General features: G+C 38.4%; 1 protein-coding gene across 4 annotated transcripts in view; it reads left to right on the top strand.

Moving 5' to 3' along the window:
* GRB14 (growth factor receptor bound protein 14) overlaps positions 1–25,392 on the top strand; it is a 46,455-nt gene that overhangs the window by 5,251 nt on the left and 15,812 nt on the right. For 3 of the 4 annotated variants that reach the window (XM_016228168.3, XM_016228169.3, XM_016228167.3), the window contains exons 2-7: positions 8,539–8,695; positions 15,920–16,041; positions 17,365–17,439; positions 21,907–22,044; positions 23,744–23,854; positions 24,050–24,145. In XM_016228168.3, the coding sequence (XP_016083654.2) occupies positions 8,539–8,695; positions 15,920–16,041; positions 17,365–17,439; positions 21,907–22,044; positions 23,744–23,854; positions 24,050–24,145 (699 nt within the window). The remainder of the gene's footprint in view (positions 1–8,538; positions 8,696–15,919; positions 16,042–17,364; positions 17,440–21,906; positions 22,045–23,743; positions 23,855–24,049; positions 24,146–25,392) is intronic. The other variant, XM_016228170.3, reaches the window with a different exon arrangement.

Below are 25,392 nucleotides of genomic sequence, written 5' to 3'. Positions count from 1 at the left end.
TATTTAAGCTCCCTCTGGTGGTTGTTTGGCTCATAAAATTTATCAGTCAAGTTATACTAAATGTCACCTCTCTGTACGCAATATTATGTCTTTTCATATTTCTGAGCCTATCTTCCTAATGAAGATAGGATTTTGTTATTCCTGCAAATACCATACCGAACGTGTTAAAATGAACGCCAGTTGCTTTATTGGAATTTCAAATGTAGTGAAATGACAGGAACGCTTTTGCCACGTCTAAGAACCAGCAGTTATTTTCATTTGTGAAGTCAAATTAAAAAGACATACCTGTCAGATTCTCCCATTGCCTAAATTGTGTCCTAGGAGCATTATAGGCAAAATTGGAGTCTATTATATGAAGTCTTTCATAATTCAGCATAACATTTGGAATTGTGGAGCAGATATGATAGCCTAATGGTTGCATAATGTAACGAGACTCTCGCTCGTAATGCCCTTGAGAGCCCCGGTCTAAGGAGCTTGGAAGAGTACAGAAGAAACAAAACATAGGCTCCCTGCCCTCTAGGAGTGTATAACTGAATGGGAAATACAGACAAAAATTATTTACAAAGAGTGTGAGCAGGAGGAAGAGTAAAAATCAAATAGGTGTATAGCATTGTGAATGTCAGAATGAAGCACAGTGAGTAATTGAATGCCCAACTGAATTTATACAAGTGTTGAGGTTGGACAGTTGACACTTTTTCTTCCAATCATACTGCAGTCTTTTTTCCTGGCCATACTCCATTTTACAATTTCTCCATTTTGTCAGGATTGTTTAAAGTTTCATTTCCATCCTGCAGGATGCTTGCTTCCCTCTCCAACTTGGTTGTTTCTGCCAAACACCCTGATATAGCATCTGACTCACTGATTAAAATATTAAATTACGTTGAGTCTGGACTGTCAGTTATAGAACATTATTAGTTTTTGTATTTTGGTATTTTTATTTTTTCTTTCAAGCCTGTTTTTTCATGATTCCACGTCGCTGGATAATAGCTACAGTTCATGTGGGATATTTGAATGGGAGTTCAACCCATATTGCTGCGGTGGGTTTCTTTGATTTTCTCCATGATCCCGACTTAGACATTTTCAAATAATGTGAGACACAAGAGGGTGAAACTAAATTGAAGTTCCTGTTAAGTGAATAATTGAACATACTTTAATTAAGCACACATACAGATCAGTCACATAGAGCAGTGCTCCAGAAGAATAGAGAGAGAAAGAGAGAGACAGAGAGCTTCTACTATCTCTCTTTTTGGAAAGCTTTGGTTGAATTCTTGACTGAACAGTTTTTAGATTCCTATTACTCAGACTCCCTTCTTCCCAAAAGGTTACAATTCCCAGAGGATATTGTAAAATGTAATGCTTTCGGTTGCTGAGTAATGAGACACTAGGAAGAATAAGATAACTGAGATAGATGTCCTACCCTTCAGTCCCTTTGCTCACAGTTTCACCTCCTGAGTCTGAATATTTATACAGTATGCAAGAGCACATGCTTTATGCCTACCCGACTGGATGATTCATCTCTCTTTCCAGTTATCCAGTCATTAGATTCATTTAGGGCCTTATTAAGGATGTCAGCTCAGTCAGAATCAGTTGTTATATTTTATAAATATTGCACTATGTTCAGATGTTGGCATATTTATAATTAAAATATATCACAAAGGTACTTTTTACAATTAAATTGTTAACATACATCTTACTAAATTCAAAATTGGCATTCATTTACAACTTTTAATGATCTCCACTGATTTAGCAGAACGGTGCAGTCTGAAAGGCTACAGAACAGTGCGTGCAGGAAATGTCACCATTTATTGTTGTATTTTCCTGTTCCAAGCGCTCTGCACACAGTAAGCACTCGGTAAATACGATCGAATGAATGAATGAACAGCGGTGTGTTTGCTAATCTTTGATTCCCTTTACATTGGAAAGGCTTCTGGGAAACCACTGCTGTTTGATTCCTCCAATTAAAAGATTGCTTTACAATGGCCTAATATGGAAAGGAAAGAGCAAAGGCCTGGGAGGCAGAGGACCTGAGTTCTCATCCTGACTCTGCCACTTATCAGCTGTGTGACCTTGGACAAGTCACTTTTCTTCTCCATGCCTCAAATTCCTCATCTGTAAAATGGGGATCAAGACCGAGTCCCATGTGGGACATGGATGGTGTCCAACCTCACTAGCTCATATCTACTCCGGCATTTAGTTCAGTACCAGGAACAAAGGAAGTGCTTAACCAATACCATTATAAAACAAAACAAACAAAAAATTGTTGTTTGTTGCCCGTGTCCCTGGACAAAGACAGATATTGTCAGTAGTGGTATTGTCAGGATGAGCATTGCTGATTTGAATTCAATCCAACAGAAATAGTTGCAAAACTACTATTTTCCTAGGAATTTGCTCCATCTTGTGTCTGTGCTGCAAATGTGTGGTCTTCCTGATGCATTGTCTTCCTTAATAATGTCACTTTGCAAGTATGGTAGTTGAAACCTCTGATTGTCTCTGGACTGGGAATTTTCTTTTATGCTTTTCTCAAGAAGAAACACAGGTTCGACGTCTGCCAGGTTATAAATTATTGAGTGATCTGAGTAATTGTCTAGGGTGAAAAAAACTTGCCTTTCTCAGCTCAGTTTCAAGTCAATCTGATCACCTCTGACCTTTCTTATTAATCTTATATAGAAAAGACATGCCCCTGGTATTGGGAAACATCTAGGATTTTTAATTTTCGTCTAATCCTCTTTTCGATATTCTGATAATTTAGCACAAATGAGAGCTACAGACTTATTCTTTGGCATATAATCTCTCTCTCTTTAATATTAAAGTTTCATAGTTAGATGTCAACTTGAAGCAAATCCTGTTTTACTGGCATTGAAATTGCTACTTTTTATTCAAGTCTTCATTTTTTTAGGCCAAATTACACTGAGGCTTCCCTGCCTGTCCCCTCCCCAACCTTCAATATTCCAATATTTATGTCCTTGGCCTCACCACTCACTTTCCAACAACAAATATGTTGCAATTGGAATCTGTCAATCCAGCCAATGGAGCACTCACGTTACATCACCTAAGCCATCTAGCAGTTCTCCAGCCTTACTAAAAGAGGTAGGTAAGACATTTCTCATTTCCTCATGTCTTGAAACAGTCTTGACAGTGCTTTGTCAATGACAGTCAGTTCAGGCTTTTGTTGATACTTGGTTTTAGACCCTGTATATTTAAAAAATGGATTATTTCGTATCCCATTGCCGATTGCTTTTTCTCCCTGAGCCGTACAGCCTCTGAGCCAGCTACATATTTCCTAAGGATACCGTGAACTTGGACTGTCAGATGCCAGGGCTACCAAGCCCTCTTCATTTTCCTCTCCCATGCTATGCTTCATTGTCTAGTGGCTCTGTGAAAATTTAGCAAGAGTTTAGGCTGCTGATGCCTCTTCCTAGGTCTTATTTTTTTATTCTCTGAAAGTGTTCAAACGTAATTTATTATGGTATTTGGTATTATACGGCAAACAGTGTACTAAGCCCTGGGGTAGATCCAAACTCCTTGTCCTGCATAACGCTCACAGTCTCAATCTCCATTTTACGGATGAAGTAACGTTAAGTGAATGGCCCAAGGTCATACAGCAGACAAGTGGCAGAGTCAGGATTAGAACCCAGGTCGTTCTGACTTCCAGGCACATGCTCTATCCACTAGGCCATGCAGCTTCTTCAAGGAATTGAGGAACTGATTACAGTGAATTCCTTCGTGCGGACTCTTGATTCTAAAGTTTTAGGAATGAGGCTAAAAGTCACTTTCAATAGAAGACTCCATCTTAAGCGATTCTCCAAATACTGTCCCCTCAGATGATTTTCCAGCTTCACATAAACTCTACCAGCAGATAAATGCTGCAGATTCGAAGGACTTTATAATTCAGTGTTCATGTCCATTCAGAACCAAGCTAAATCTAAAATAATTCTATTCCATAAGAACAGGATTTTAGGTACCGTACCCTATTAGAGAAAGAGCACAGGCTTGGGAGTCAGAGGTCATGGGTTCTAATCCCGAATCTGCCACTTGTCAGCTGTGTGACTTTGGGCAAGTCACTTCACTTCTCTGTGCCTCAGTTACCTCATCTGTAAAATGGGGATTAAGACTGTGAGCCCCATGTGGGATAATCTGATTACCTTGTATCCCCCCAGAGTTTAGAACAGTGCTTGGCACATAGTAAGCACTTAACAAATGCTATTATTGTTGTTATTTTAGTCAATCAATGATATTTATTAAGCATTAACTGTGGTGAAGAGCACTGTAGTTTGTGTTCAGTACTTATTTCCCAAGTAATAGCGGTGGATGATTTTTTTCATCTTTTTCTACAGTATTTTGTACTGTCATGTTCAGTGTACCTTTTACTATTTTTTTTACTCCACTTATCTAAAATGTAGAGCAAGCTAGGAGAGTAAGTTAGGAGGTATATAAACATACGTTGATAAGTAATGTCAATTAAGTGGCATAAGCTCAGCACAAATTCAACCACAACACCTACTTTTTGTTTGTCTTTTGATTCTTTGTAGTCAGATAACATATGTTACTAACCAAATATTCTTCTGAACACCCTGGTGAAGCACTCCAGAGGCCATTTGTTTAGATCAATTTAGTATTACTGTAGCTTCATTCAATCATATTTATTAAGCGCTTACTGTCTGCAGAGCACACAGAGACTGTATATTGTGGTATTTATTACTGTGTTAATTTCCATGTGCTGGTTTTAAATAAACAGACTCTTATCGCAGCCAGGAGTGTCCTGCATGTTATCAAGCTCCAGTTCTTCAGTGAAATAAGGGGAATTATTCTTCTTTAGGTGGTTTTTCTTCCCTCATGGCAAATGAGTTGTATGAATGTTACTCTTCCTACATGAGCTGTGTTTTATAAAGCAATCTGACTCACTGAACTGGGAGTTTATAATCTCCTTCTTTTATTCAATAACATGATTACATAAAAAATTCAATCTCTTTTCAACTTTCAGTGTGTAGAGGAAATGAGACACCACAGTTCAGCTCTAATGATTTTTTTTAACAGGAATGGTATTTGGTTCAAACTACAAAAGCCTTTAGTTCATTTTTAAATCTATCCTGGGCATTATTATTTATCTTTTTGAAGACTTCATATTTTTAATCAATGAAGACCACATCCATTCTCAGTTTCAATAAATAGAAATCATTTTTGAACCATAAATACACAAACTATGACTGTGTTCATAATGATGCTGTTATTGTTGAGATCTTAGGTTGTCTGGCTGTGTAACTAAGACTAACAGTCATTTTCACATGAAATGCATGTGAGTATTGTCTTTCACTGTACCACCCCAGTCACTCTTCAGAGAGCATGGAACAGTTTTCTATTCTTCTCTTGCTGAAATGATCTTCCTGGAGTCTCTGCTGTAGGAGTCATCCCATTTCTAATTGGTGTATGCCATGCTGATCTGTCTATATTCCCTGTGCCCGGTCTGTTCAGAGCTATCTTTGATTGCTTCAGGTTTTGCTTCAGAGTTCCTGTCTTCTAGACTGTGAGCCTGTTGCGGGCAGGGTTTGTCTCTCTCTGTTGCTGAATTGTACTTTCCAAACACTTAGTACAGTCCTCTGCACACAATAAGTGCTCAATAAATACGATTGAATGAATCAAGACACTTGTTTGGGGTCTACCCACTTTGATTAACCATAGAATAGCTCTTTGGATTTCCTAAGTCTCTTCATGGTTCCCTCCCGGGGAAGGTATAATGTCACAATTATTAAACCCCCACAGCACTTAAGTACATATCTGTAATTTGTTTATATTATGCCTGTTTCCCCTTCTAAAACAATAATAATAATTATGGTACTTGTTAAGCTCTTATTTGCACTAAGCACTGTTTTAAGCACTGGGGTAGACACAGGTTAATCTGATTGGATACAGTCCCTATCCCACAAAGGGCCCACACTCCTAATTCCCATTTTACAGATGAGTTAACTGAGGCCCAGAGAAGTGAAGTGACTTGTCCAAGGTCACACAGCAGGCAAGTGGCAGAGCCAGGATTAGAACCCAGGACTTTCTGACTCCCAGACCTGTGCTCTTTCCACTAGATCACGCTGTGTCCCATAGTTTAAATTACTAGGTCTCCTGATCTTGTGAGCAGAGGCCTGCAACAAGGAAGAGGGAGGTGGCACTTTTAATAAAACTTGGGAGAAAGGATCCCAGCCTGACTGTGAGCGTGCGCATGCAGTTTCCCAAAAAGTGTGTATGGATGAACCCAGAGCTGACCCCTGCTGCAGGGGGGGACCCCCGTCTGGGCCGCTGTGGCCAGGGGGTCTCCCGGACAGTCCCACTGCCACACAGGAACGCAGGAAGGGAGAATCGGAGCTCTCCCAGCTGGTCACTGACAGCTGCCAGACTGTGAGGATGAAGGGAGATGGACCCACTCAAGATTTCTATTGCTCGACCAGGGGACAGGGAGGCCATTCCCTTTCCCCTCTAGACTGTAAGATCGTTGTGGGCAGGGAATGTGTCTGCTATATTGTTGCATTGTATTCTTCCAAGCACTCAGTGCAGTGTTCTGCACACACTAAATGCTCAATAAATACAATTGACTGTGACGGACTGACTGACTCCCTTCAAAGCAGGAAAGTGGCACAAACCAAAGCAGTGTTGTACTACCTCCTCGGGTGGGTTCACGATGCCTGAGGTGCAGCTCCCCGCTCATTAGACTGGAGAGTGGAAAGCAGGAAAGCACCTCTGAGAAACCTTCGGTTTGTTTTTGTTTCATGAAAAAAGAAATGACAAAAGAAAAATGCCCTGGGTACAGCAGGGGTCTGAGGCAGAGACAACCCCTAGACCAGGGAACCCGGCGATCCCCACCAAGCCCAGCCCAGGTTGTGTCATATGATCGGGGGGAGTGGTAGCATGTTCAATTGTAATTCAGTCCCTGCACTTTGGAAATGGTAAAAGTTACAGACACCCAGACAAATTTGTAAGCCAAGGCCCTCTTATGCAAATCTCAACTCCCATTCAGACCCTTTAAAATAGACTTTTTTAAAAAAATGGTACTTAAGTGCTTACTTTACAACAACCATGTTAGACACAGTCAGTCCCTGTCCCAAACGGGACCTACAGTCCAAGTCAGAGGGAGGTGGATTTAATCCCCATTTTATAGATGAGGTAACCAAGACACAGAGAAGTTAAATAACTTGCCCAAGGTCACACGACATGCAAGTGGAGGAATTGAGAATTAGAACCTAGGTCCTCTGACTCCCAGGCCCCTGCTGTTTCCACTAGGCTACACTGCTTCCCAAAATGCTGATTTGATAGGGAAAACAGAGAATATTATATAAACCACTTGTTCCTTTTGTCTTTCATAAAATCCCACACTATCAAGAATTTTCTAATCTAATCCCTGTGGATTATATAGTTAGTAGATTTGAATATCAATGAATAAAGTTGTTTAACTTTTTGTTCAAATTCAAAAGATGGAGACCTTGTTTTACCAGTTCTCTGTGTTATTCAAGAAGTATTAGGCAACTCCTCAGTGAGGATAATGGGTCATGGTATTTAAAGTAACAGTACAGTATTGAATTTGACTTCATTGCAATTCTAGTTTTTAAAACTAAGTCAAAATTATTAAGTAGGAAGGAAAATCATTTTGCTAATCCTGCCAGAGAAAAATGTGCTGGATAGATTCTGCCCATTCTGATTGAGTTATTCAGAAGTTTTATTACCAGTATACCCTGTAATTGATCATTCTGCTGATTCTTCAATTTTAAAGCTTCAGAAAATATATCTCATTGCTGTGATACACAAGAAGACATCTCAACTCAGATGGGAAATTGGAAGCAAGATGAATGGAAAGTGCTAACTGATCAAAGCCCATAATTTAAATATTTCATGTTTATTCTCATTTCCAAAATGCTTTTCTTTGCATATGGCTGAGTCAAATCACTTAAACCAGCAAGGTCCATGATGTATTGTAATGTGCTAGAGATTGCTAAGAAACTTTTTTTTTTTTAAGTTTGTTTGAAAGGGGAGTAGATGATGGCCTTAGTGTCAATTAGGGAAGAGTTTCCTTATTTGTCTACCCTACATTACTGGCAACCTATTCGTAGCATATACTCACTTTCTTTCCAAGATATAGGGCAACTCAGTAATAGTAAATATGGGTTTTGGTATTTTTTCTTCTCTGGGGATAGTTCCATTATAGTCCTTCCTAGATTCCTCCAGCATTCTCCAAACTTAAAGTCCCGTGGTAAAATCCAGTTGGGCTGAAGAATTAAGGACATTATTAGCTAAACTGAACAGACTACAGTGATGGAAAAATTCTGTGATATTCTCAAGGAAGAGATTACTAAGTAACATATTGCACAAGAAACAATTTGACAGCATGGATGAATTTAAACTTCCAAGTGGAGTTGGGTATCATCCGTTTTATATAAAAGACAGTGCTTTGGGTGGTATTATTTACAACCAACTGAAATAATAAGCTTGAGGTCTTTGGAGAGGAGTTTGAATTGGTACTTACCTTAGCAATTTGAATGTTTTTTCTTTTCTACTTCTCAGGTGATTAAAGTATACAGTGAAGATGACACCAGCAGAGCTTTGGAAGTCCCCAGTGATATTACAGCCAGGGATGTTTGCCAGTTGTTAATCCTGAAGAACCATTATATTGATGACCACAGCTGGACGCTGTTTGAGTACCTTCCTCACATGGGTTTAGGTAAGGATACAGTTTCATGACTACTCTTTTTTCTTAAGAACAGCTTAGACACATCATTTCTTAACTGCTGTGGAAAATGCTTTTCCCTAAGCACATAGAAAAATGAAGTTTGCATTACTTTATGTGACATAAATTTTACAACCCCTCTATTCATTTTCAGTCAGAGGAAAATTTGCCAACTTGCTCCTCATTGGGCCAGATGAGCCGATGACATTGTGCTGCTCCTATGATGAGTCAGTCAATCCATAGACTCTCTTGAGCACCTACTATGTCTGGAGCACTGTACTAAACACTTGGGAGAGCAAAAATAACAACGTATCAGAGTTGGTAGACACATTCGCTGCCCACGAGGAGCTTTCGATCCAGAAACTCAGCATAAAATATCAATGTCACATAGAATTCCGACCAAATCTATAATCTTTCTCCAGGGAATCCCCGGCTGCTCCCCTTGCTCTGGCAGAGCCTTTGGTTTCCAACTCCCAGGTCTTTGTTCACGCACGTGCTGCTTCTGACATGGACACAGGGAAACTGGGCACTCACCATATGCAGCTTACCCTGCCCCTCTACCTGATTTTATGTTTCCAAACTCATCAGGAGAAGCAATGTGGCTCAGTGGCAAGTGCCCGAGCTTGGGAGTAGAGGTCATGGGTTCGAATCCCGGCTCTGCCACTTGTCAGCTGTGTGACTTTGGGCAAGTCACTTCACTTCTCTGTGCCTCAGATACCTCATCTGTAAAATGGGGATTAACTGTGAGCCTCACGTGGGACAACCTGATGACCCTGTATCTACCCCAGCGCTTAGAACAGTGCTCGGCACATAGTAAGCGCTTAACAAATACCAACATTATTATCATTATTATTATTATTATTATTTGAAGAAAAAAACTGGCAATCGGTTTTGAATGGGCATTAAGCAGTCCATCCAAACGTGGCAGAATAGGTTGGGATATGGCCAAAAAGCAAATCTCTGCAGAATTTTCTAGAGTAATCTTCTTCTCGTCCTTTCCTTCCCCAAAGTGACACATATCCAGAAAGTGTGATTTTACCACATTGAGATATAACAAAGCTGCCAGGTCAAAGTTTCTCTTAAACTACTGTGAAAAATCAAGAGAAACCTATCTCTGCGGCTGCCACCTGTGCTCTTTTAGAAATGATGTTTAGTGATGGTGATCCCCTGGCATGCAAACTCTTTGAGTTTGAAGATTTCTGCTTTTACAAGATGTAGTCGCAGATGATTTCCTTCAGCTTCACTTCAGGTTAGCCTTATGACCAGGAAATTCCTAGGAGAATTCAGAAGGAACATTTATTACCTCACTGAAGTGTCCTGTTCCTGCTTCTGAGGGACTCCAACTCAAAACCCAAAACACAGCTGGCCTGTTTGCAGCAAATTTCATAAAGGTACGAAAGTCTTCCAATTACACAGTCAGCCTGTAAAGTGAAAATTTGCCCTGGTGAAGATAACTTCAATTTCCCTTTAGTTTTCAATCAAGTGGTCCTGTAACCTTAGTGCCCCCTTCGAGTTCCAGCAATGGACTTTTTGTCGAACAATCAACTCTTTAGATGAACTCTTTAGTACAGTGCTCTGCACACGGTAAGCACTCAGTAAATACCACTGATTGATGAAATGTTCATTGGAGCTTTATTGTCAAGCCGAAGGAAAATAAATACAGTAACTGTAACTTGCTTGCTTCTTCCCAATCCTGTATTGAGTGTTAAAATTATTTTCAGATAGCACTGGCCGTTGTAGGAAAATATAGCTTGAATGTGGTACTCCTAAATAATAATTATGGTGTTTGTTAAGCGCTTACTATGTTCCAAGCCCTATTCTAAGAGCTAGTGTAGACGCAAGATCATCAGGTCGTCCTACATGGGGCTCACAGTCTGAATCCCCATTTTACAGATGAGGTAACTGAGGCCCAGAGAAGTGAAATGACTTGCCCAAGGTCACACAGCAGACAAGTGGCAGAGCCGGAATTAGGACCCACATCTTCTGATTTCCAATCCTATTCTTTTGCCACTAGGCCATGCTACTTCTAAATACTTACTGCTTCTAAATACACTGAGGAATTATTATAATACACAGACCACTCATATCTTCATCTTCCCTGCTGTATTACATAGCTTAATGTTTTAACTTGATTTAAAAATAATTGTATTAGAAAATCATTTATATTCAAAGTATTCCTAATAAGAGGAAATTGTATCTTCTGTGGATATTTATAATGTTTTATGAAGTTACTAGCCATATAAAATTTCCCAGATATATTGCATCTGAGACTACATCCCAGGTCACCCTTTATGGTCAAAATGTATGTGGTGGATGTGGGTTTCCTTAAATACTTCGCTTCTGTTATTTTACAGAAAGTAAAATTTCACCGATTTGCATTTGCCTTAGATTAAAAAAAGCCCTGTTGGTTGTGTGTGAATTCATTGATATCTTCTGATCTTGTACTAAGTAATTATAGTCTTGAATACACTCAGACTTTATACAGCCTATTTATAAACCTAAATCGCTGTAAAATAACCTGCAATTCTTTTGATAAACCTGGTTTATGTAAGCATAATATCCACTGGATGTCACTGTAGTTCCCCTTATATGGATTCCAGCTTTCCCTCAGCAGTAAAAAGAGGTAAAGCTTCAATCTTGAAGAAGTCAACTGGAACTTAATGGGATCCATATTTGCTTTGCTCCAGTTTTGTTTCCTAATTGAAGTCTTAGTGTGAAACAGTGGCAATTAACACGCTATATCAACCATATACATTTAGGCTGCCCAGGAGACATTATTGGACGAATTAATCGTGTTGTAGTGGCCCTGAAATGGGCACCTGATACTTCCATTATAAACTCCATCGTATAATGATTGTAAGAGACAAAGTGAGTGACTGATTAGTCTGTACAGTCGCCTCTCTAAATAGATAAACATGGACAAACGCAGGATATTTCCACTCAACTGCAGGGAGATGATGGGTTTCAAATTGTCCCTGACAATAACCCGCCCTTTGTAATTCTTCTGGGCCCCAGGTAAAAGCCCAGATTTTCACCACAAATCTGAAATTGCAGCAGACCACTGGCCACAGTGACCACTTGTCCAGTATGTCATGTAAGCAGCATATTTGAGGAACTAGGGAGTTTATGATGGGAGTTTTGCATTGAAAAAAGTAACACAGGGTTTTAATCGCCGAGCAGTTCCCTAGAAACAATGTCCTATCTTATAGGCACCGCTTTCTTTTTTTTTTTTTAAAAAAAAAAAACCAAACTCAATAGCATCAGTTTTGTTGCTGTCCTAGATTAAGGAATCACCCAGAAATTGAACATTATTTTTGTGTTCTGCTTCTTCAATTTCTGTTTTGTTTAGTCAGGTTTTGAAAATGAAACCTGACAAATTTATGTGGTTTTCATCTGGCAAATGGGAATACAAGGACCATTTGTCTACTGGAGTTTCTTGTAACAAAGGTGCACAAAGAATTGTTTTGGGGGGGAATTTGAGGTAAAAGCCACTTCTGTTTCTTCTCTTATCGACGGAGGCAAAGACCAAGGACTCAGGTTTCTATTTGAGCCCCATGCTGTACTTTCAGTAGATTCAGTGAAGAAACCCAGGCAGAAGGTCACAGGTGAATACTTTTTGATTCGCAAACACTAAGGTTTAAAAAACTACTTTTAAGCTGAATTGGCAACTTCAGAACAATCTATGTTTTTTTTAAGAACATCTTTTAAAAATTAAACATAAAACAGAACTATATGTAATTATGGATTTTCAGTAGTATTTTTTTATGTTACCTAAAACCACAGAGGAATGTGTTTATCAGAATAAAACTAAAGGAAGTCTTTTAATTCCCAAGAAATTCTCAATGCTCATAAAGTCATATTTTAAATTTTCAGTTGTATTAGTCTGACAAAGTAACGTTTTTCTTGTCTGTCCCCTAGTATAAAGTAAAACATACTGGTGATCTTTTTTTTTTCTACCTCACAGTCTTGAGGGTTAAATTTCAAAGTGAATCTTGGTGTTCTCTGCCATCATGTCCATTATCATCACTGTTCCTTTAAGGACACACTCTTCTTTGATCCTTTTAAAATTCTAAAATCAACAAATTCCAAATCACTTATATTTAAAAATAACATTTCTCTTCCTTTACCTCTCCCATGTAATAATAGTCATTGTGGTATTTGTTATGTGCCAAGCACTGTACTAAGCACTGGGGTAGATACAAGATAATCAGGTGGACACATGGTCTAAGTAGGAGGGAGAACAGGGATTGAATGCCCATTTTACAGATGAAGAAACTGAGGCACAGAGAAGTTAAGTGACTTGGCCCAGGGGTGCACAGCCAGTAATTGGCAGAGTCAGGATTCCCAGGTCCTCTGAATTCCAGGCCTCATGTTCTTCCACTAAACAATACTGGTTCTAATATGTTACCCAGCCACTCTCCATAGAACCACCTCTTCAAAACAGTTATTTTAAGTGCTGTTAAAATATCTGACAGACATTTTACAACACAACTTTTGTGGTCAGCCACTTCTGACAATCTTTGTTCTTCTTCTTCCAGTTTACTCTCTTTCCCATCCCATCTCCCTCACTCGTTGGGAAGCATATTTTACTTTTTCCTGTTCTGAAGTCCGCTCCTATTGCTAGAGCATCCCTGTTCTAAGATTTTAAGGAATTATGGGTGTGAAATATTTATTAAATTGAATTTGATTATGTTCAATTTTCTAGACTGTTAAAATAATTTTTGAGCTGATGAAACCCAAGCCTTATCACAAGAGGTTATTGTAGGTTCTATCACTTGTTCTATTGTATAGTATTCTACAACTGCTGAAGTGTAGCTTTAATTTTTGCTCCACTTTTGTTTTCTGTTGTTTCAATTCTCCCATTAACTAGGATAAATTATATAACACCTGTTCCATGCTAAGATTGCTATGGAGTCTTGCCTTGCCTATAGTTTCTATTTGAATCCCATCTTTTTAAACTAAAAGTTTTTGCTTGAAAATCCTTCACAATCAGTTCACTGTAAACATAACCCCCTCCCATGATGTTATGCTTGTTACTCTTAGGGCCTAACCATGTTTTTATTTCTTCTTCTTGGGACAGGGTCTTTCTAAAGCTTCTGCTCCAAGACTGACACTCCATTTATATCATGTGTTGCATGCCAGAGAGATCAGTCTTTTCACTTCTGTCACTCAACTGTCACTGCTATGACGTGTCATTGGAGGTTTTACTTCACTGTGTCTTAACATGATCCTTCAGGCGATATTGTTATGGTTACACGATTTCTGAGTAGTAATTTGTAATAGTATCTTGCTATTGTCCATTTTCTTCACATGACCCAGCCAGCAGTGATGTGATGAACATTTTGCTTAAGCTGGTGCTTATTGACTGTCCAGGATTGTAGTGTTTGTGATGCTATTGCTGCCAGAATAGTTCAGGTAGTTGGAATTGGTGGCCCAGCTCTATAAGCCAAATTAGGCATCTGTCAGAGATTTGGTCATAAAGACATATAAACGATTGGACTCTACAGTTACCCCCCATGCTTTCAGCTTGTTCTGAATCTTGATCTTACATTGGTGCCTGACCTTGTCTTTGAGATTCCTAAAGAACGTACATCTTGATTTGTTTTTCCATACTTGCTTACCCAGATGGAAGAATTCAGTGACAGCTTTCAGGGCTATGCTGGCAATATTGGTCCTATAATAAACAAAAACACTGTGGTCAAAATGACTACTCGTACTGGTCAATTGATCTTTTGTTACAGTGTTAACACATAATCTAGATCTGACAAAATGTCAGACTCCTCAGTGGAACAATGACCCGCGCCACTTCTCACCTAGACAACTACTGAAACCGATCTGTTCTGGTCCAATATCCAAAGCTTGCATATCTGAGTTGGAGTGAGAAACAGAGAGGGTTGGATCCCAAAGTGGCAGTATCTTTTCATTCCAGAAGAATGTCAAGAGATGGGCTTGGTTTTTTTAATTATTACTATTATTATTATCAGTATTATTATTGTATTTCTTAAGCAGTTACTATTTTCTAAGCACTGTACTAAGAGCTGGGCTAGATACAAGATATCCAGGTCTGGCACAACCAAACCAACAGGTTAAGTCTGTAGTATGAAGCCAAATCCAGGCCTGAGGTGGTGATGGAATGGATCTCTTTCCTTGGGTGTCCACCTGGTTGAAAAAAGATTTTAGGGAAAAAAAAAAAACTCACTAATCCAGAGGATACTTTGTGTTTTCCCCAACATCAATGAATTACCTTTTCTCAGAGTTGCTTCTAATATTTGATTAATGCTTGTTTAACTTTATTGCAATCATTTAACAGTACCCCAACCAACTCTGATTTTATAGGTGCCTAAATGTAAATCAACATCTTTTGTTAATGATTCCATATATATTGGTTTTTATTCACCAAAAAATAGGAAAAATAGAAACATAGACAATGACCCTAAAACATAGAGAACATTTCTGTACCTTTTTTCTCTGATGATTTGGGTATCATTTCAATAAAAATACAAATTTCTTAAAAATACAGCTTTTCCCCAAAGAATATCTTATGAAGTAATACTTGGAGGGAGTGGGTAATGATCTCATTTCTTGGAAAATTGATTTTCTTATTTATAATGACATCTTATGGTTAATTCCAGAAGAACATTTCAAGTTCGACAAAAGGAGAATGGTCATAATTTCACCAGCTTCCACACTCTCACTGTGTCTCTTGGGGAACAACAAAGGAGCTTCCAGTTGAGTAGAGGTCCAGGAGAGGCAGGAATTTAGGCAGTTATGGAGTCTGAACTGATACAAATATATCATTTTGGGATCAGCGGTTTCCCTTGGTAGATGATTTGATTTTTCTCAAAGATTAATTTTGACCAGCTTAATCACATATTGTATCAGTCAAAATTTGCATTTATCCATAGCGTGACTTGCTCAAATAATAAGACTTTGGCAGAGGCGCTGTTTTTTCTCTGAAGCCATAGATTCAAATCTTAAACTGGAAAGAATGAAGTGCTTGTATCCTTAGTAAATACTGCTTTTATATTTATGATCAGACTTTGCTCATGTGGTGAAATGGAAAGCAGACTTTATAAATGTAAAGACAATCCCCCCCGCATTGTGCTTTCCTGGTTGTGTTCATATTGTGAATTTAAGTTAGATGTTTTGAAATCGATGTTGATTTTAAGAATTTGGACTAAAATAAATGTGGGGTTTTTTTTGTCTTTATTTTTACAGAAAGAACAATAGAAGACCATGAATTGGTGGTCGAAATACAATCAAAATGGGGAATGGAAGAAGAAAATAGGCTGTGTTTTAGAAAAAATTATGCCAAATATGAATTCTTTAAAAATCCAGTAGTAAGTGAACACACCATTATTTGTAAAAGCATGCCAGTAGAAAATGAGTCCTACAGCTTGATTTTTTTCTTTCTTTTTTTTTTTACTCATACTCATGAGAGACTCTAAGAGGAGCAAAAGCAGATTACTCTTTTTTATGGTATTTGCTCAGTGCTTACTCTGTGTCAAACATTGTTCTAAGTGCTGGGATAGACACAAGTGAATTAGGTTGGACACAACCCTATCCCACAAGGGGCTCACAGTCTTCTGAAGAAATATATTTGCACTGTAAAATTAGGTTTTAATTTTTACTGATTTGCGGGATCATTTTTGTAAGATCAGAATCACCTTTGATACCTTTTCATTTCTTGTTTATGTGGAGATAAACAGATAAAGCCATCTTTTAACTTTGATAAATCAATATATCAAAGTTAAAAGATGGCTTTATTTATCACAATGATCAATGAAGAGTTGAGAGGGCTTTCAAAGGCAATCCCAGTAATACTCTTTTTACGTACATGCAAGAACTTAATAAAAAATGGCTTTGAAGATTTTTTTACTGAGTCATGCATGTAAGTAGAAATAGAATACTAGGAGTTGAAAATTTAAAATTTAAGAATTTAAAAATATTTATTTAGCAAAATCCACCAGCATGCTACAAATCCCTAGGATTACTAAATCTGAATATTGTAGTTCTTAAGGTTTTTATCCATAGTATATTGGGGTGGATTTTTAAAAATAGATTTGGAATGCACACAGCATTTTATTTTAATCAAATCCTCTTAAGAGTTCTCTAACAGACCAATTTCTTACTGGTACCTGTGATTTTTTGAACTGTTTAGTAATATATAATATTTACAAGCTTCTTCAGTTGATGATTATTACCATATGAAATCTGTCAGAATTTTTTTCATTTTGCCCAAAACACTTTTAGTTAGTAGAGTTCTTCTATATTAAAGTGCATTAGGTTCCTGTATGAAGGAAGATTATATTTTATCAGTATTTTACATTGTTTGTGTCTACCCGTTTTCATAGGAAATTTTTCCCAATTGAATGAAAATGATACTGTATGTAGCATCTGGATTGGCGAGCAATACCATTTTTTGTCCTATTCTGAAAGTTACTCATAATTTTTCCTGAATTGTTTTGAAATAATGGCATGATTCCTGGGTAAGAAAGAAAATGTTATAATTAGGATAAATATTTTTCCTGGAATCAACTTTTACCAAAGGAAGAAACTAAAGCTACAAATTAAAGCTATTATTGTGCCTATCAACTCATCTTCCATCTTGCATTGTTTCAGTTTGCTTTGAGTAAAATCTTCTAACATTTTAATTTTAATAGAATTTTTTTCCAGAGCATATGTTATCTTTTTCAAGTGAAACCAATGGAGAAATAGCTCACACACAGATTTTGCAGGTATATACTTTATTGAAATACGTAAATAATATTGTTGTCTTGGAAATGTATAAATTATAAATAACTAAATAGATCATGTATGTTTGCAGTTTTGAGAAAGAAATATGAATGAACCAACTGGACCAGAATTGACAGTAACCAAATGTATTGAGCCATTCTTTAACTGAAAGTAATTGTTAAATATATAAAAGTCAAACACTAAGACATTGCAATCTATTTCACTAATATAGTATCTCAGTCAATGGTATTTATTTGGTGCTCTTTGCAGAGCGCTGTAATAAGCATTTTGGAGAGTACTGGATAACAATATAATAGATTTGATAGACCATTCCCTGTCCACAACGAGCTTACAGTCTAGAGGATTTCTCATTGATTGCTCCTTCAATAAGGGATGGTACTAATGAAATGCCTTATATTTTCTTGAATTTGAAAAGTTTTGAAGTTTTTTGAAGATTTCACTCTTCTTTTACCTTACCTCTTCCCCTCTATTCATTTATTGTTTCAGTCATTCAATCGTATTTATTGAGTGCTTACTGTGTGTAGAGCACGGTATTAAGCCCTTGGAGAGTACGATTCAGTAACAAAGAGAGACAATCACGGCCCACAATGGGCTCACACTCTAGAAAGGGGAAGACACTGTAAGCGCCCTGTGTGCAGGGAATGTGTCTAATAATTGCTCTCCCAAGTGCTTAGTACAGTGCTCTGCACACAGTGAGCCCTCAGTAAATGTGATTGACTGACTGACTGGCTGTGGTGCAGTAGTGAAGTGGCCTAATGCTTAGTACAGTGCCTGGCACATAAAAAGCTCTTAAAACATGCCACTATCAGTGGAAAGAACACAGGGCTGGAGGTCAGGAATCCTGGATTCTAACTGAACACCTCCACTTGCTTGCTGTATGACCTGGGGCAAGTCATTTCAATCAGTCAATCATATTTATTGAATACATACTGTGTGCAGAGCACTCTACTAAGCATTTGGGAGAGTACAAAATGAGAGTTGTACTTCAGCTTGTTTCTCATGAAATTCATCCTATATCATGTGGTATTTTTCCAATTTTGACTTCTCTTCCTTCTGGTGACTGAAGTTTCTCTTAGAAAGGGTTTTCCTTTTGACTTTCTCGACTTACCTCACAGAAACCCTCTCCCTGTTGTTGGAACACTGGAGTTAAATTCTTTTATAAAAAAATTTGTTGTCTTCCACAAACTTCATTCAGAACCAAAGGTCACTTTATTTGATAGTTTTGGTCCTACTGTCATTTATCATTTATTTCATTTGGAAGAATTATGTTTGTATTATTTTTATAGCCTGCTTTATTGTACAATCTCTAGTTATTATGAAACAAAAGCAGTAGTAGTCTTACCCCCTTCACATTTGGATCGCAGGCTTTGAGCATTTCCCAGTATTTATATAACACTTCCACAGAAACTATCAAGGCTAAACCTTAATCAGTTTTTAAGCGACTTTGATACACTGTTCAAGGCCTAGTAAGGATGAACATTTTGTCTAGTTCTCCTGAAAAGAGGTGAATGGCCAAGAGGTCAGGACTTAAATATCAGTGGGAAGAGCAAAATTATGATTCCACTTCTGAGCTTTATATGTTGGTTGTTGTTAGGGGATGGATTTGCAGGGTAATCAACTCACTGACTTTTGTCCTTGAGGTTTCATTTTTTTAAAAGGTTTGTTGCCCAGAGGCCCGTTAGCTCTGTGGCTTTTGAACTTGCTGACTATTCCTTAGAGTGTAAGCTTCTTGCCATCGGGGAACATGCCTACCAACTCTCTTGAATTGTACGCTCCCGATTGCTTTGTGGAATACCTTGATTGATTGATTTCCTCTTCTTCCTTTTCTTTGGGCATCTCTAATCCTTCCCATTATTTTTCCCTCTCTTTCCCTGCCTTCTTTTTCTATTCCAAGGCTGAGCCAAAAGAAAGAGTGAGTCCTTCCGCTGTGGGAAGTTGTTCCTGACCTTCCCTCTCTATTTACTCTCCTCACCTAACCCCCACCTATGTCTCCCATCCATATGAAAGTTCCAGCTGGAAGAGTCTCCTATCACTCCAGTCCATCACTACTGAGAACTCCTTAGTGCCTTAATTTAGAGCCCCTGGCATTGATGTTACCCCTTTGCCCGGCACTCCTGACCAGGGAGAAAACTACAGATTTTTAATATTTAATTTTTTAAATGATTTAAACCCAATTTCACCCCAAATATTCAAAAATAAAAGGATTTGTATTTGGACTGTGTTTTTTCATTCTTATTTGGGGTAATTCCCTAGTTACCAGGCATATAAAGCTTGCTTTCTGCAGCTCTGTGTGAACTGACTACATGTCCTTTCATGCAGCAACTGAGTCCCTGGGCCTGGTGTATGAGTATGGATTCATAAATCTGGCTCATAGGTTTTTTTTGCATCATAATTGTTGATTGACTATTCATGGAATCTTGGGGAAGCTATGTTTGGGTAAATAAATGCAATGTAATTCCAATTTATAGGTCTCAACATGCAATTAGATTTAAATTAATATTGGGTGGGGTTTGGGTTGCTTTTAATTGTGAGGAGAGAGGAGCTCATATGAAAGACAGCCTGAGATGTGTTCATCCTGATCTTGGGCCAAGATCCAACCTTAGAAACCAGTGTTGTGGCCGCAGTATTTCATATGAAGGAGAGACATTACAGGGAGGAGTAGCCATGGAAAACAAAGAAAGCCCTGTCTCTTCCCGATATCAAGACTTTTCTGTGATTTTAAACTGTATTCCTTAATCCTGACATGGGCTGTTAAAATTTCCTTTTTAAAATATTTTTAAAAATCAACATCACTTTGAAAAAGCCATAGGAATGTCTTGTGGAATGTAAACTTGAATTCAATGTTAAATGTTCAAAGGTTGTCACTGTTTTGAGAAATTCAGGGGGAGTGATCAGAAGATTGATAGCTATCGATGTAAACTGCAAATAAAAATTTCAACTAGGGTGGCCTAGTGGGGGAGACCAACAGAACTAGGGGTCTGGAGAAATAGATTCTAGTGCCAGCTGTGCCACTGGTCAGTTGTGTGTCCTTGTACAAGTCACTTAACCTTTCTGATTCTCAGTTTCCTTACCGGTAAAATGGAGCTGAATCAGATCTAAAATATACCCAGAATTTAGCAGAGTACTTTGAAAAGAAGAAACACTTACAAAATAACGTTTTCCCCCATTCCCATTGCATTTCATAGAATTTTAGTAGTAAGACATACATTGTTGCACAACATAGATGCTCATAAATTGTTGATATTGATATTGAATTGAGTGAAAGCATAATCCATTCCTGTGTATAGATTTAATCAGTGGTCATGTACCATTATCAAATGATTATTTATTGCACACTTGCTTTGTTCAGAACACTTACTAAGATTGTATTTGATGAGATACTTAGAAGCATTGCAGTTAACAATTTCCTTAGGAATTCAGTGGGGAAAACTACATGGATATTTCTCTGCTCATTTCAGAATCACTTAACCTCTCTTAGGCAATTTAGTTTCTTTTCAGCTCAACTTCCAACGCTGGCAGTTTTCTAGGACACTTTGAATCCCAAACATGCAAAGTAACTTTTTTTTTTTAGTTCAGCAGTGTTTATTCTGCTTTTGAATTTCCACTGCATTTTATCATTCTACTAGGTCAAATCCTTTCCTTGCCTTTTGAATTCTAGTCAAAACAAATATGGGGAAAGTGCTTACTCTGCCCGTCTGGCTCCTGAATGAGGCCTTGAATTGGAGAAGGAGAGAATTCTACCCTGAAAACACATACATGCACCCTCTCTCTGTCTCTTTCTATTTCTCTCTCACAATCTTCTATAGTATGACTCTGGAGGCCATACGTTTTATTAAATGTGTCTCTAGAACAATGTACTGCCCACATTAGGTACTCAATAAATGCTGCTGATGATGTTGATAATTAATGCCATTTTTTTTAGTTTTAGCCTGGGTCAGCTCTGTGACTCAAATGGCCCTAGGCATTCTATTTTCATTACTGCCTATCTCTGATACCTGATTTTTTTTTTTTTTGTGAAATACATAGAAACAAAAAGAGCATTTTTGTGGAATGTGAGAATTAATGTGTTCACTATCTTTAACAATATAATTCCATACATCACTTTGAAAATGAAGGAATGCTATAAAATTTCATAAGATTTTTTTTTTGGTAAAAAAATGGCCCAACTACAATGTCGACTACCTCTGATTTTTGTCCCCAGAGGATGTGGATAAACCTACCTTTTTCAATCTTCTCTTTTCTTTGGTTATTTTTGTGTGCTACTCTTTTCTTAGATTTCCAAATATTTGTCTGCTTCTTTTGATTAGTAATAGCTGAGTCTTTGTTCTGCTTAAAATATTAATAGAGGTCAGGCTATAATTGTTTCCATAATGTGTTTATCAGATTATTTACAAAAATACGAAGTACTTCCTCAAGCAGAAATTGATCAAATACAAATTTGATTCCAGATGTTTCTAAGCTCAAGCACATATCCAGAAATACATGGTTTCTTACATGCTAAAGAGCAGGGAAAGAAGTCCTGGAAAAAAATTTACTTTCTTCTACGAAGATCTGGCTTATATTTTTCTACTAAAGGAACATCAAAGGTGAGGTGAACGTTAAGAAATGTTTTGATTTTCTGTAATTGTACAAATGCTATTTGGTAAAATTTTATTAAAAGCCTGAGTTAAATCTGAGAGAAGAATCTGAGGTGATGATGATTAGGGTGGTTATGGAGCTTCCCACCAGGAATGATGGTTAAGCCTCAGGCTTGAGACTTCAGAACCAGGAAGCTGCATTCAAGAATTGATTATACTACTAGAGACTTTTGCAGCTGTGCTCTCACTCTCATCCCTGCTAATCGTGTTTCTTCTGGGACATAGAGAGCATTAGGCAAATAGGGAGGCAGGGTACCGAACATAGAGAAGTACCTGTAAAGATTGTGTGTGTGTGTGTGTGTGCGCGCGCAGGAGCCATTTAATGGCCAAGTATCTGAAATGTAAGTTTTGGTGCTGTGTCATAGGGTCATAATCCATCAGGATGTTGACTTGATGGTAGCACTAATTTATCAAGGGCCTATTTTGGGTAAAACACTGCAGGAAAACTATATCGATGAACATTAGGCCTAGACTCTGGATCCCAAGATCTCACAATTTAAGAATAAAGGATATGAGTTTGGCTTGGCCTAGCGAAAAAAGCACTATCCTAGGAGTCAGAAGACCTGGGTTTTAATCCCGGCTCTGCCACTTTCCTGTTGTGTGATTTTGGGCAAGTTATGTATCTTTACTGTGCCTCAGTTTTTCAATGTGTACAAAAATGAGCATCCAATGCTACTTCTCCCTCCTACTTAGACTGTGAGCTTCTTGTGGGACAGGAACCTGGGCCTATCTGATTATGTCCTATCTACCCCAGTGCTTGGCACAGTGCCTGACACATTGGTAATGCTTAACAAATACCACAGATATCGTTGGCATCAAACACATAAGGGAAGATTAAATGATAAAACCCCAAAAAACAATAGGAGACTAGATCGATGATAAAACAGTAAAAGCAATGGAGCACTGTGGCTAGTGGAGCAGTGTTCAGGTTCCTCACGGTCCAGAGTCCAACAGTCACCACCGATACCTCAGCTGCTGCCTTTCCAATATCCTATCAGATGAAAAAGCCTCATGCTCCTTGTTTCCTCATCCTCTTGGCTGGAGAAGGAGCCAATGGTAGTCCTAGTGGCGTGGGCCATATCTCTTCCACTCAGCAGGCCCAATTGTGGGCTCATACAGCTGGAAGTTAGGGGCTAGCAACAGCATGCCTTCATCAGACTCGTTAGCCAGCTCTCTTTCAGAATTCCTGCTGGGCTGGTCCACCTTGTGGATATGTGGAAACCAAGTGGTTCTTTAAACATCAACTTTCACCACTGGTGGTTTAGTTCCAGCAGGCAGAACCAGGACAAGAACCCAGACCTCCTGATTCCAAGAACAGTGCTCTTTTACCAGAGTACCGGCAGGGCACAGAGTGAAGGAGGAAGCAGAAATAAAGGGTGGTATACACAATATGCCACGTGCCAAGAAATCCTAAAGGGACGGTCGCTTTATTTTCCCCTTCTTCCTTTCCTCTTCTTTCTTTTTTCGCTGCAAAACAGACCTTGGTTGCTCTGTTGACCCTAGTTCAAAAACAGTTTCAATTGGGTTTACTCTTATATGTTAACTTCACATTATAATTTAGAAACATATGTGTGTATGTGTATGAATACTGGAGTAATACAGTGTGGCAGACCAATAGTGAAAGTGTTTCTATTTTTCACTTCTTTAGGAACCAAGGCATTTGCAGTTTTTCAGCGAATTTAGTAGCAGCGATCTCTATGTCTCATTGGCGGGCAAAAAGATGCATGGAGCTCCGTCTAACTTTGGATTCTGTGTTAAGGTACAGGCTTAATATATTGATAGCTGTTTAAAGCAAGCCACAATATTTTAGGTAAGGTTAAGTTTCTTCTAACCTTTTTTTTAAAAAAGAAACAGATTTCTATTATAAAATAGGAGAATTTTAGTGGCTTTTATTTCAACAGGTATTACCTTCAAGATATTCATTAATGATAAACAATGTGCTGTGGCCTTCTAGCCTAACAAAACAGGAGGAACCCGAGACCTGAAACTGCTCTGTGCAGATGAAGAGCAGAGTAGGATCTGCTGGGTGACAGCGATTAGATTGCTTAAGGTAATTTCTGTTGTAAAGTGAATTCATATCCGCTCCTTTTACCATGTGTAGGAGAAAAAAAATGACATTGTTAGATTTCAGCTTTTTTGAACAGGTAGCTTGAAGGAGAAAAAAAATCATCTTTTCTCACTAAAAAATTGAAATTCTAAGGAGTGTCTACTGTGTGCAGGACATTGTACTAAGCAATTTGGATTCTCAGGAAAATAAACTTATTAAAACTGAATGAACTTTTTTTGTGGGGGTGGAGAAGAGACATAAGGATGAGAAGGAGAATAGAATTGAGGTTAAAATTTTCCATAAAATAACAAGTATCAAATAGCCAACTCAGTATGTTTTAACAGAACTGAGAAGTTATGTTTAGACACCAATTGGCGGGGGTTGAGGCTGTGGGGGGAGTGGATAATGGAACGGAGAAGGTATCACAAATGTCTTAAAAGATTCTTGAGTTAATTGGAAAGATACAAGCTGATGAAAAGCTTGCCTGCAGCAGTATGAAAAGCTAAGCAGAATCTTGGTCATCTAGATGTGATATTATCTCAAACAAAAATTCATATTTGAATTCTGTGATTTTGGAGGAGTCTGATATAGGGCATGGGAGAGAACAACCCTGATCATCAAGTGGCTCCAGCCCAGCTGGGTTTCAGTCCTTGCCTCTAGACTGTAAGCACCTCTTTTTCATGGTATTATTATTTTCATGATTTTTTTGAGTGCTTACTATGTGCCAGGTACTGTTCTAAGCCCCGGGGGTAGATACGAGTTAATCAGGTTGGACACAGTCCCTGTCCCACATAGGGCTCACAGTCTTAAACCCCATTGTACAGATGAAGTAACGAAGGCATAGAGGAAGTGAAGTGACTTGCTCAAGGTCATACTGCAGACAGAGCTAAGATTAGAACCCAAGTACTTCTCTCAGGCCCGTGCTTTCTCCACCAGGCCACACTGCTTCTCTGTGGGCAGGGACTGTGTTTCTCAACTCTGTTATACTGTACTCTCCCAAGTGTTTAATACAGTGCTCTGTACACAGTAAGGGCTCAATAAATACCATTGACTGATTGAGTGCCTCCCCTCTGCCCCTGCAGGGGATGGGGCTTCTGGTGTGTGATGGTCTCTGGCTTGGGGAAGGCTAAACCAAACATTGCAAATAACATTACGGCTACTCTAATGTAAGCTAGTCTGTTCTCCTAGTGAGGACAAGTCATCAAGCTGATTGAGTATCAGGTAAACCTACCTACTGCTGGAAAACTAGG

The sequence above is a fragment of the Ornithorhynchus anatinus genome, chromosome 9, assembly GCF_004115215.2.
Source record: "Ornithorhynchus anatinus isolate Pmale09 chromosome 9, mOrnAna1.pri.v4, whole genome shotgun sequence".
NCBI classification, from domain to species: domain Eukaryota; kingdom Metazoa; phylum Chordata; class Mammalia; order Monotremata; family Ornithorhynchidae; genus Ornithorhynchus; species Ornithorhynchus anatinus.
This window is presented reverse-complemented; position numbering and strand designations above follow the sequence as displayed.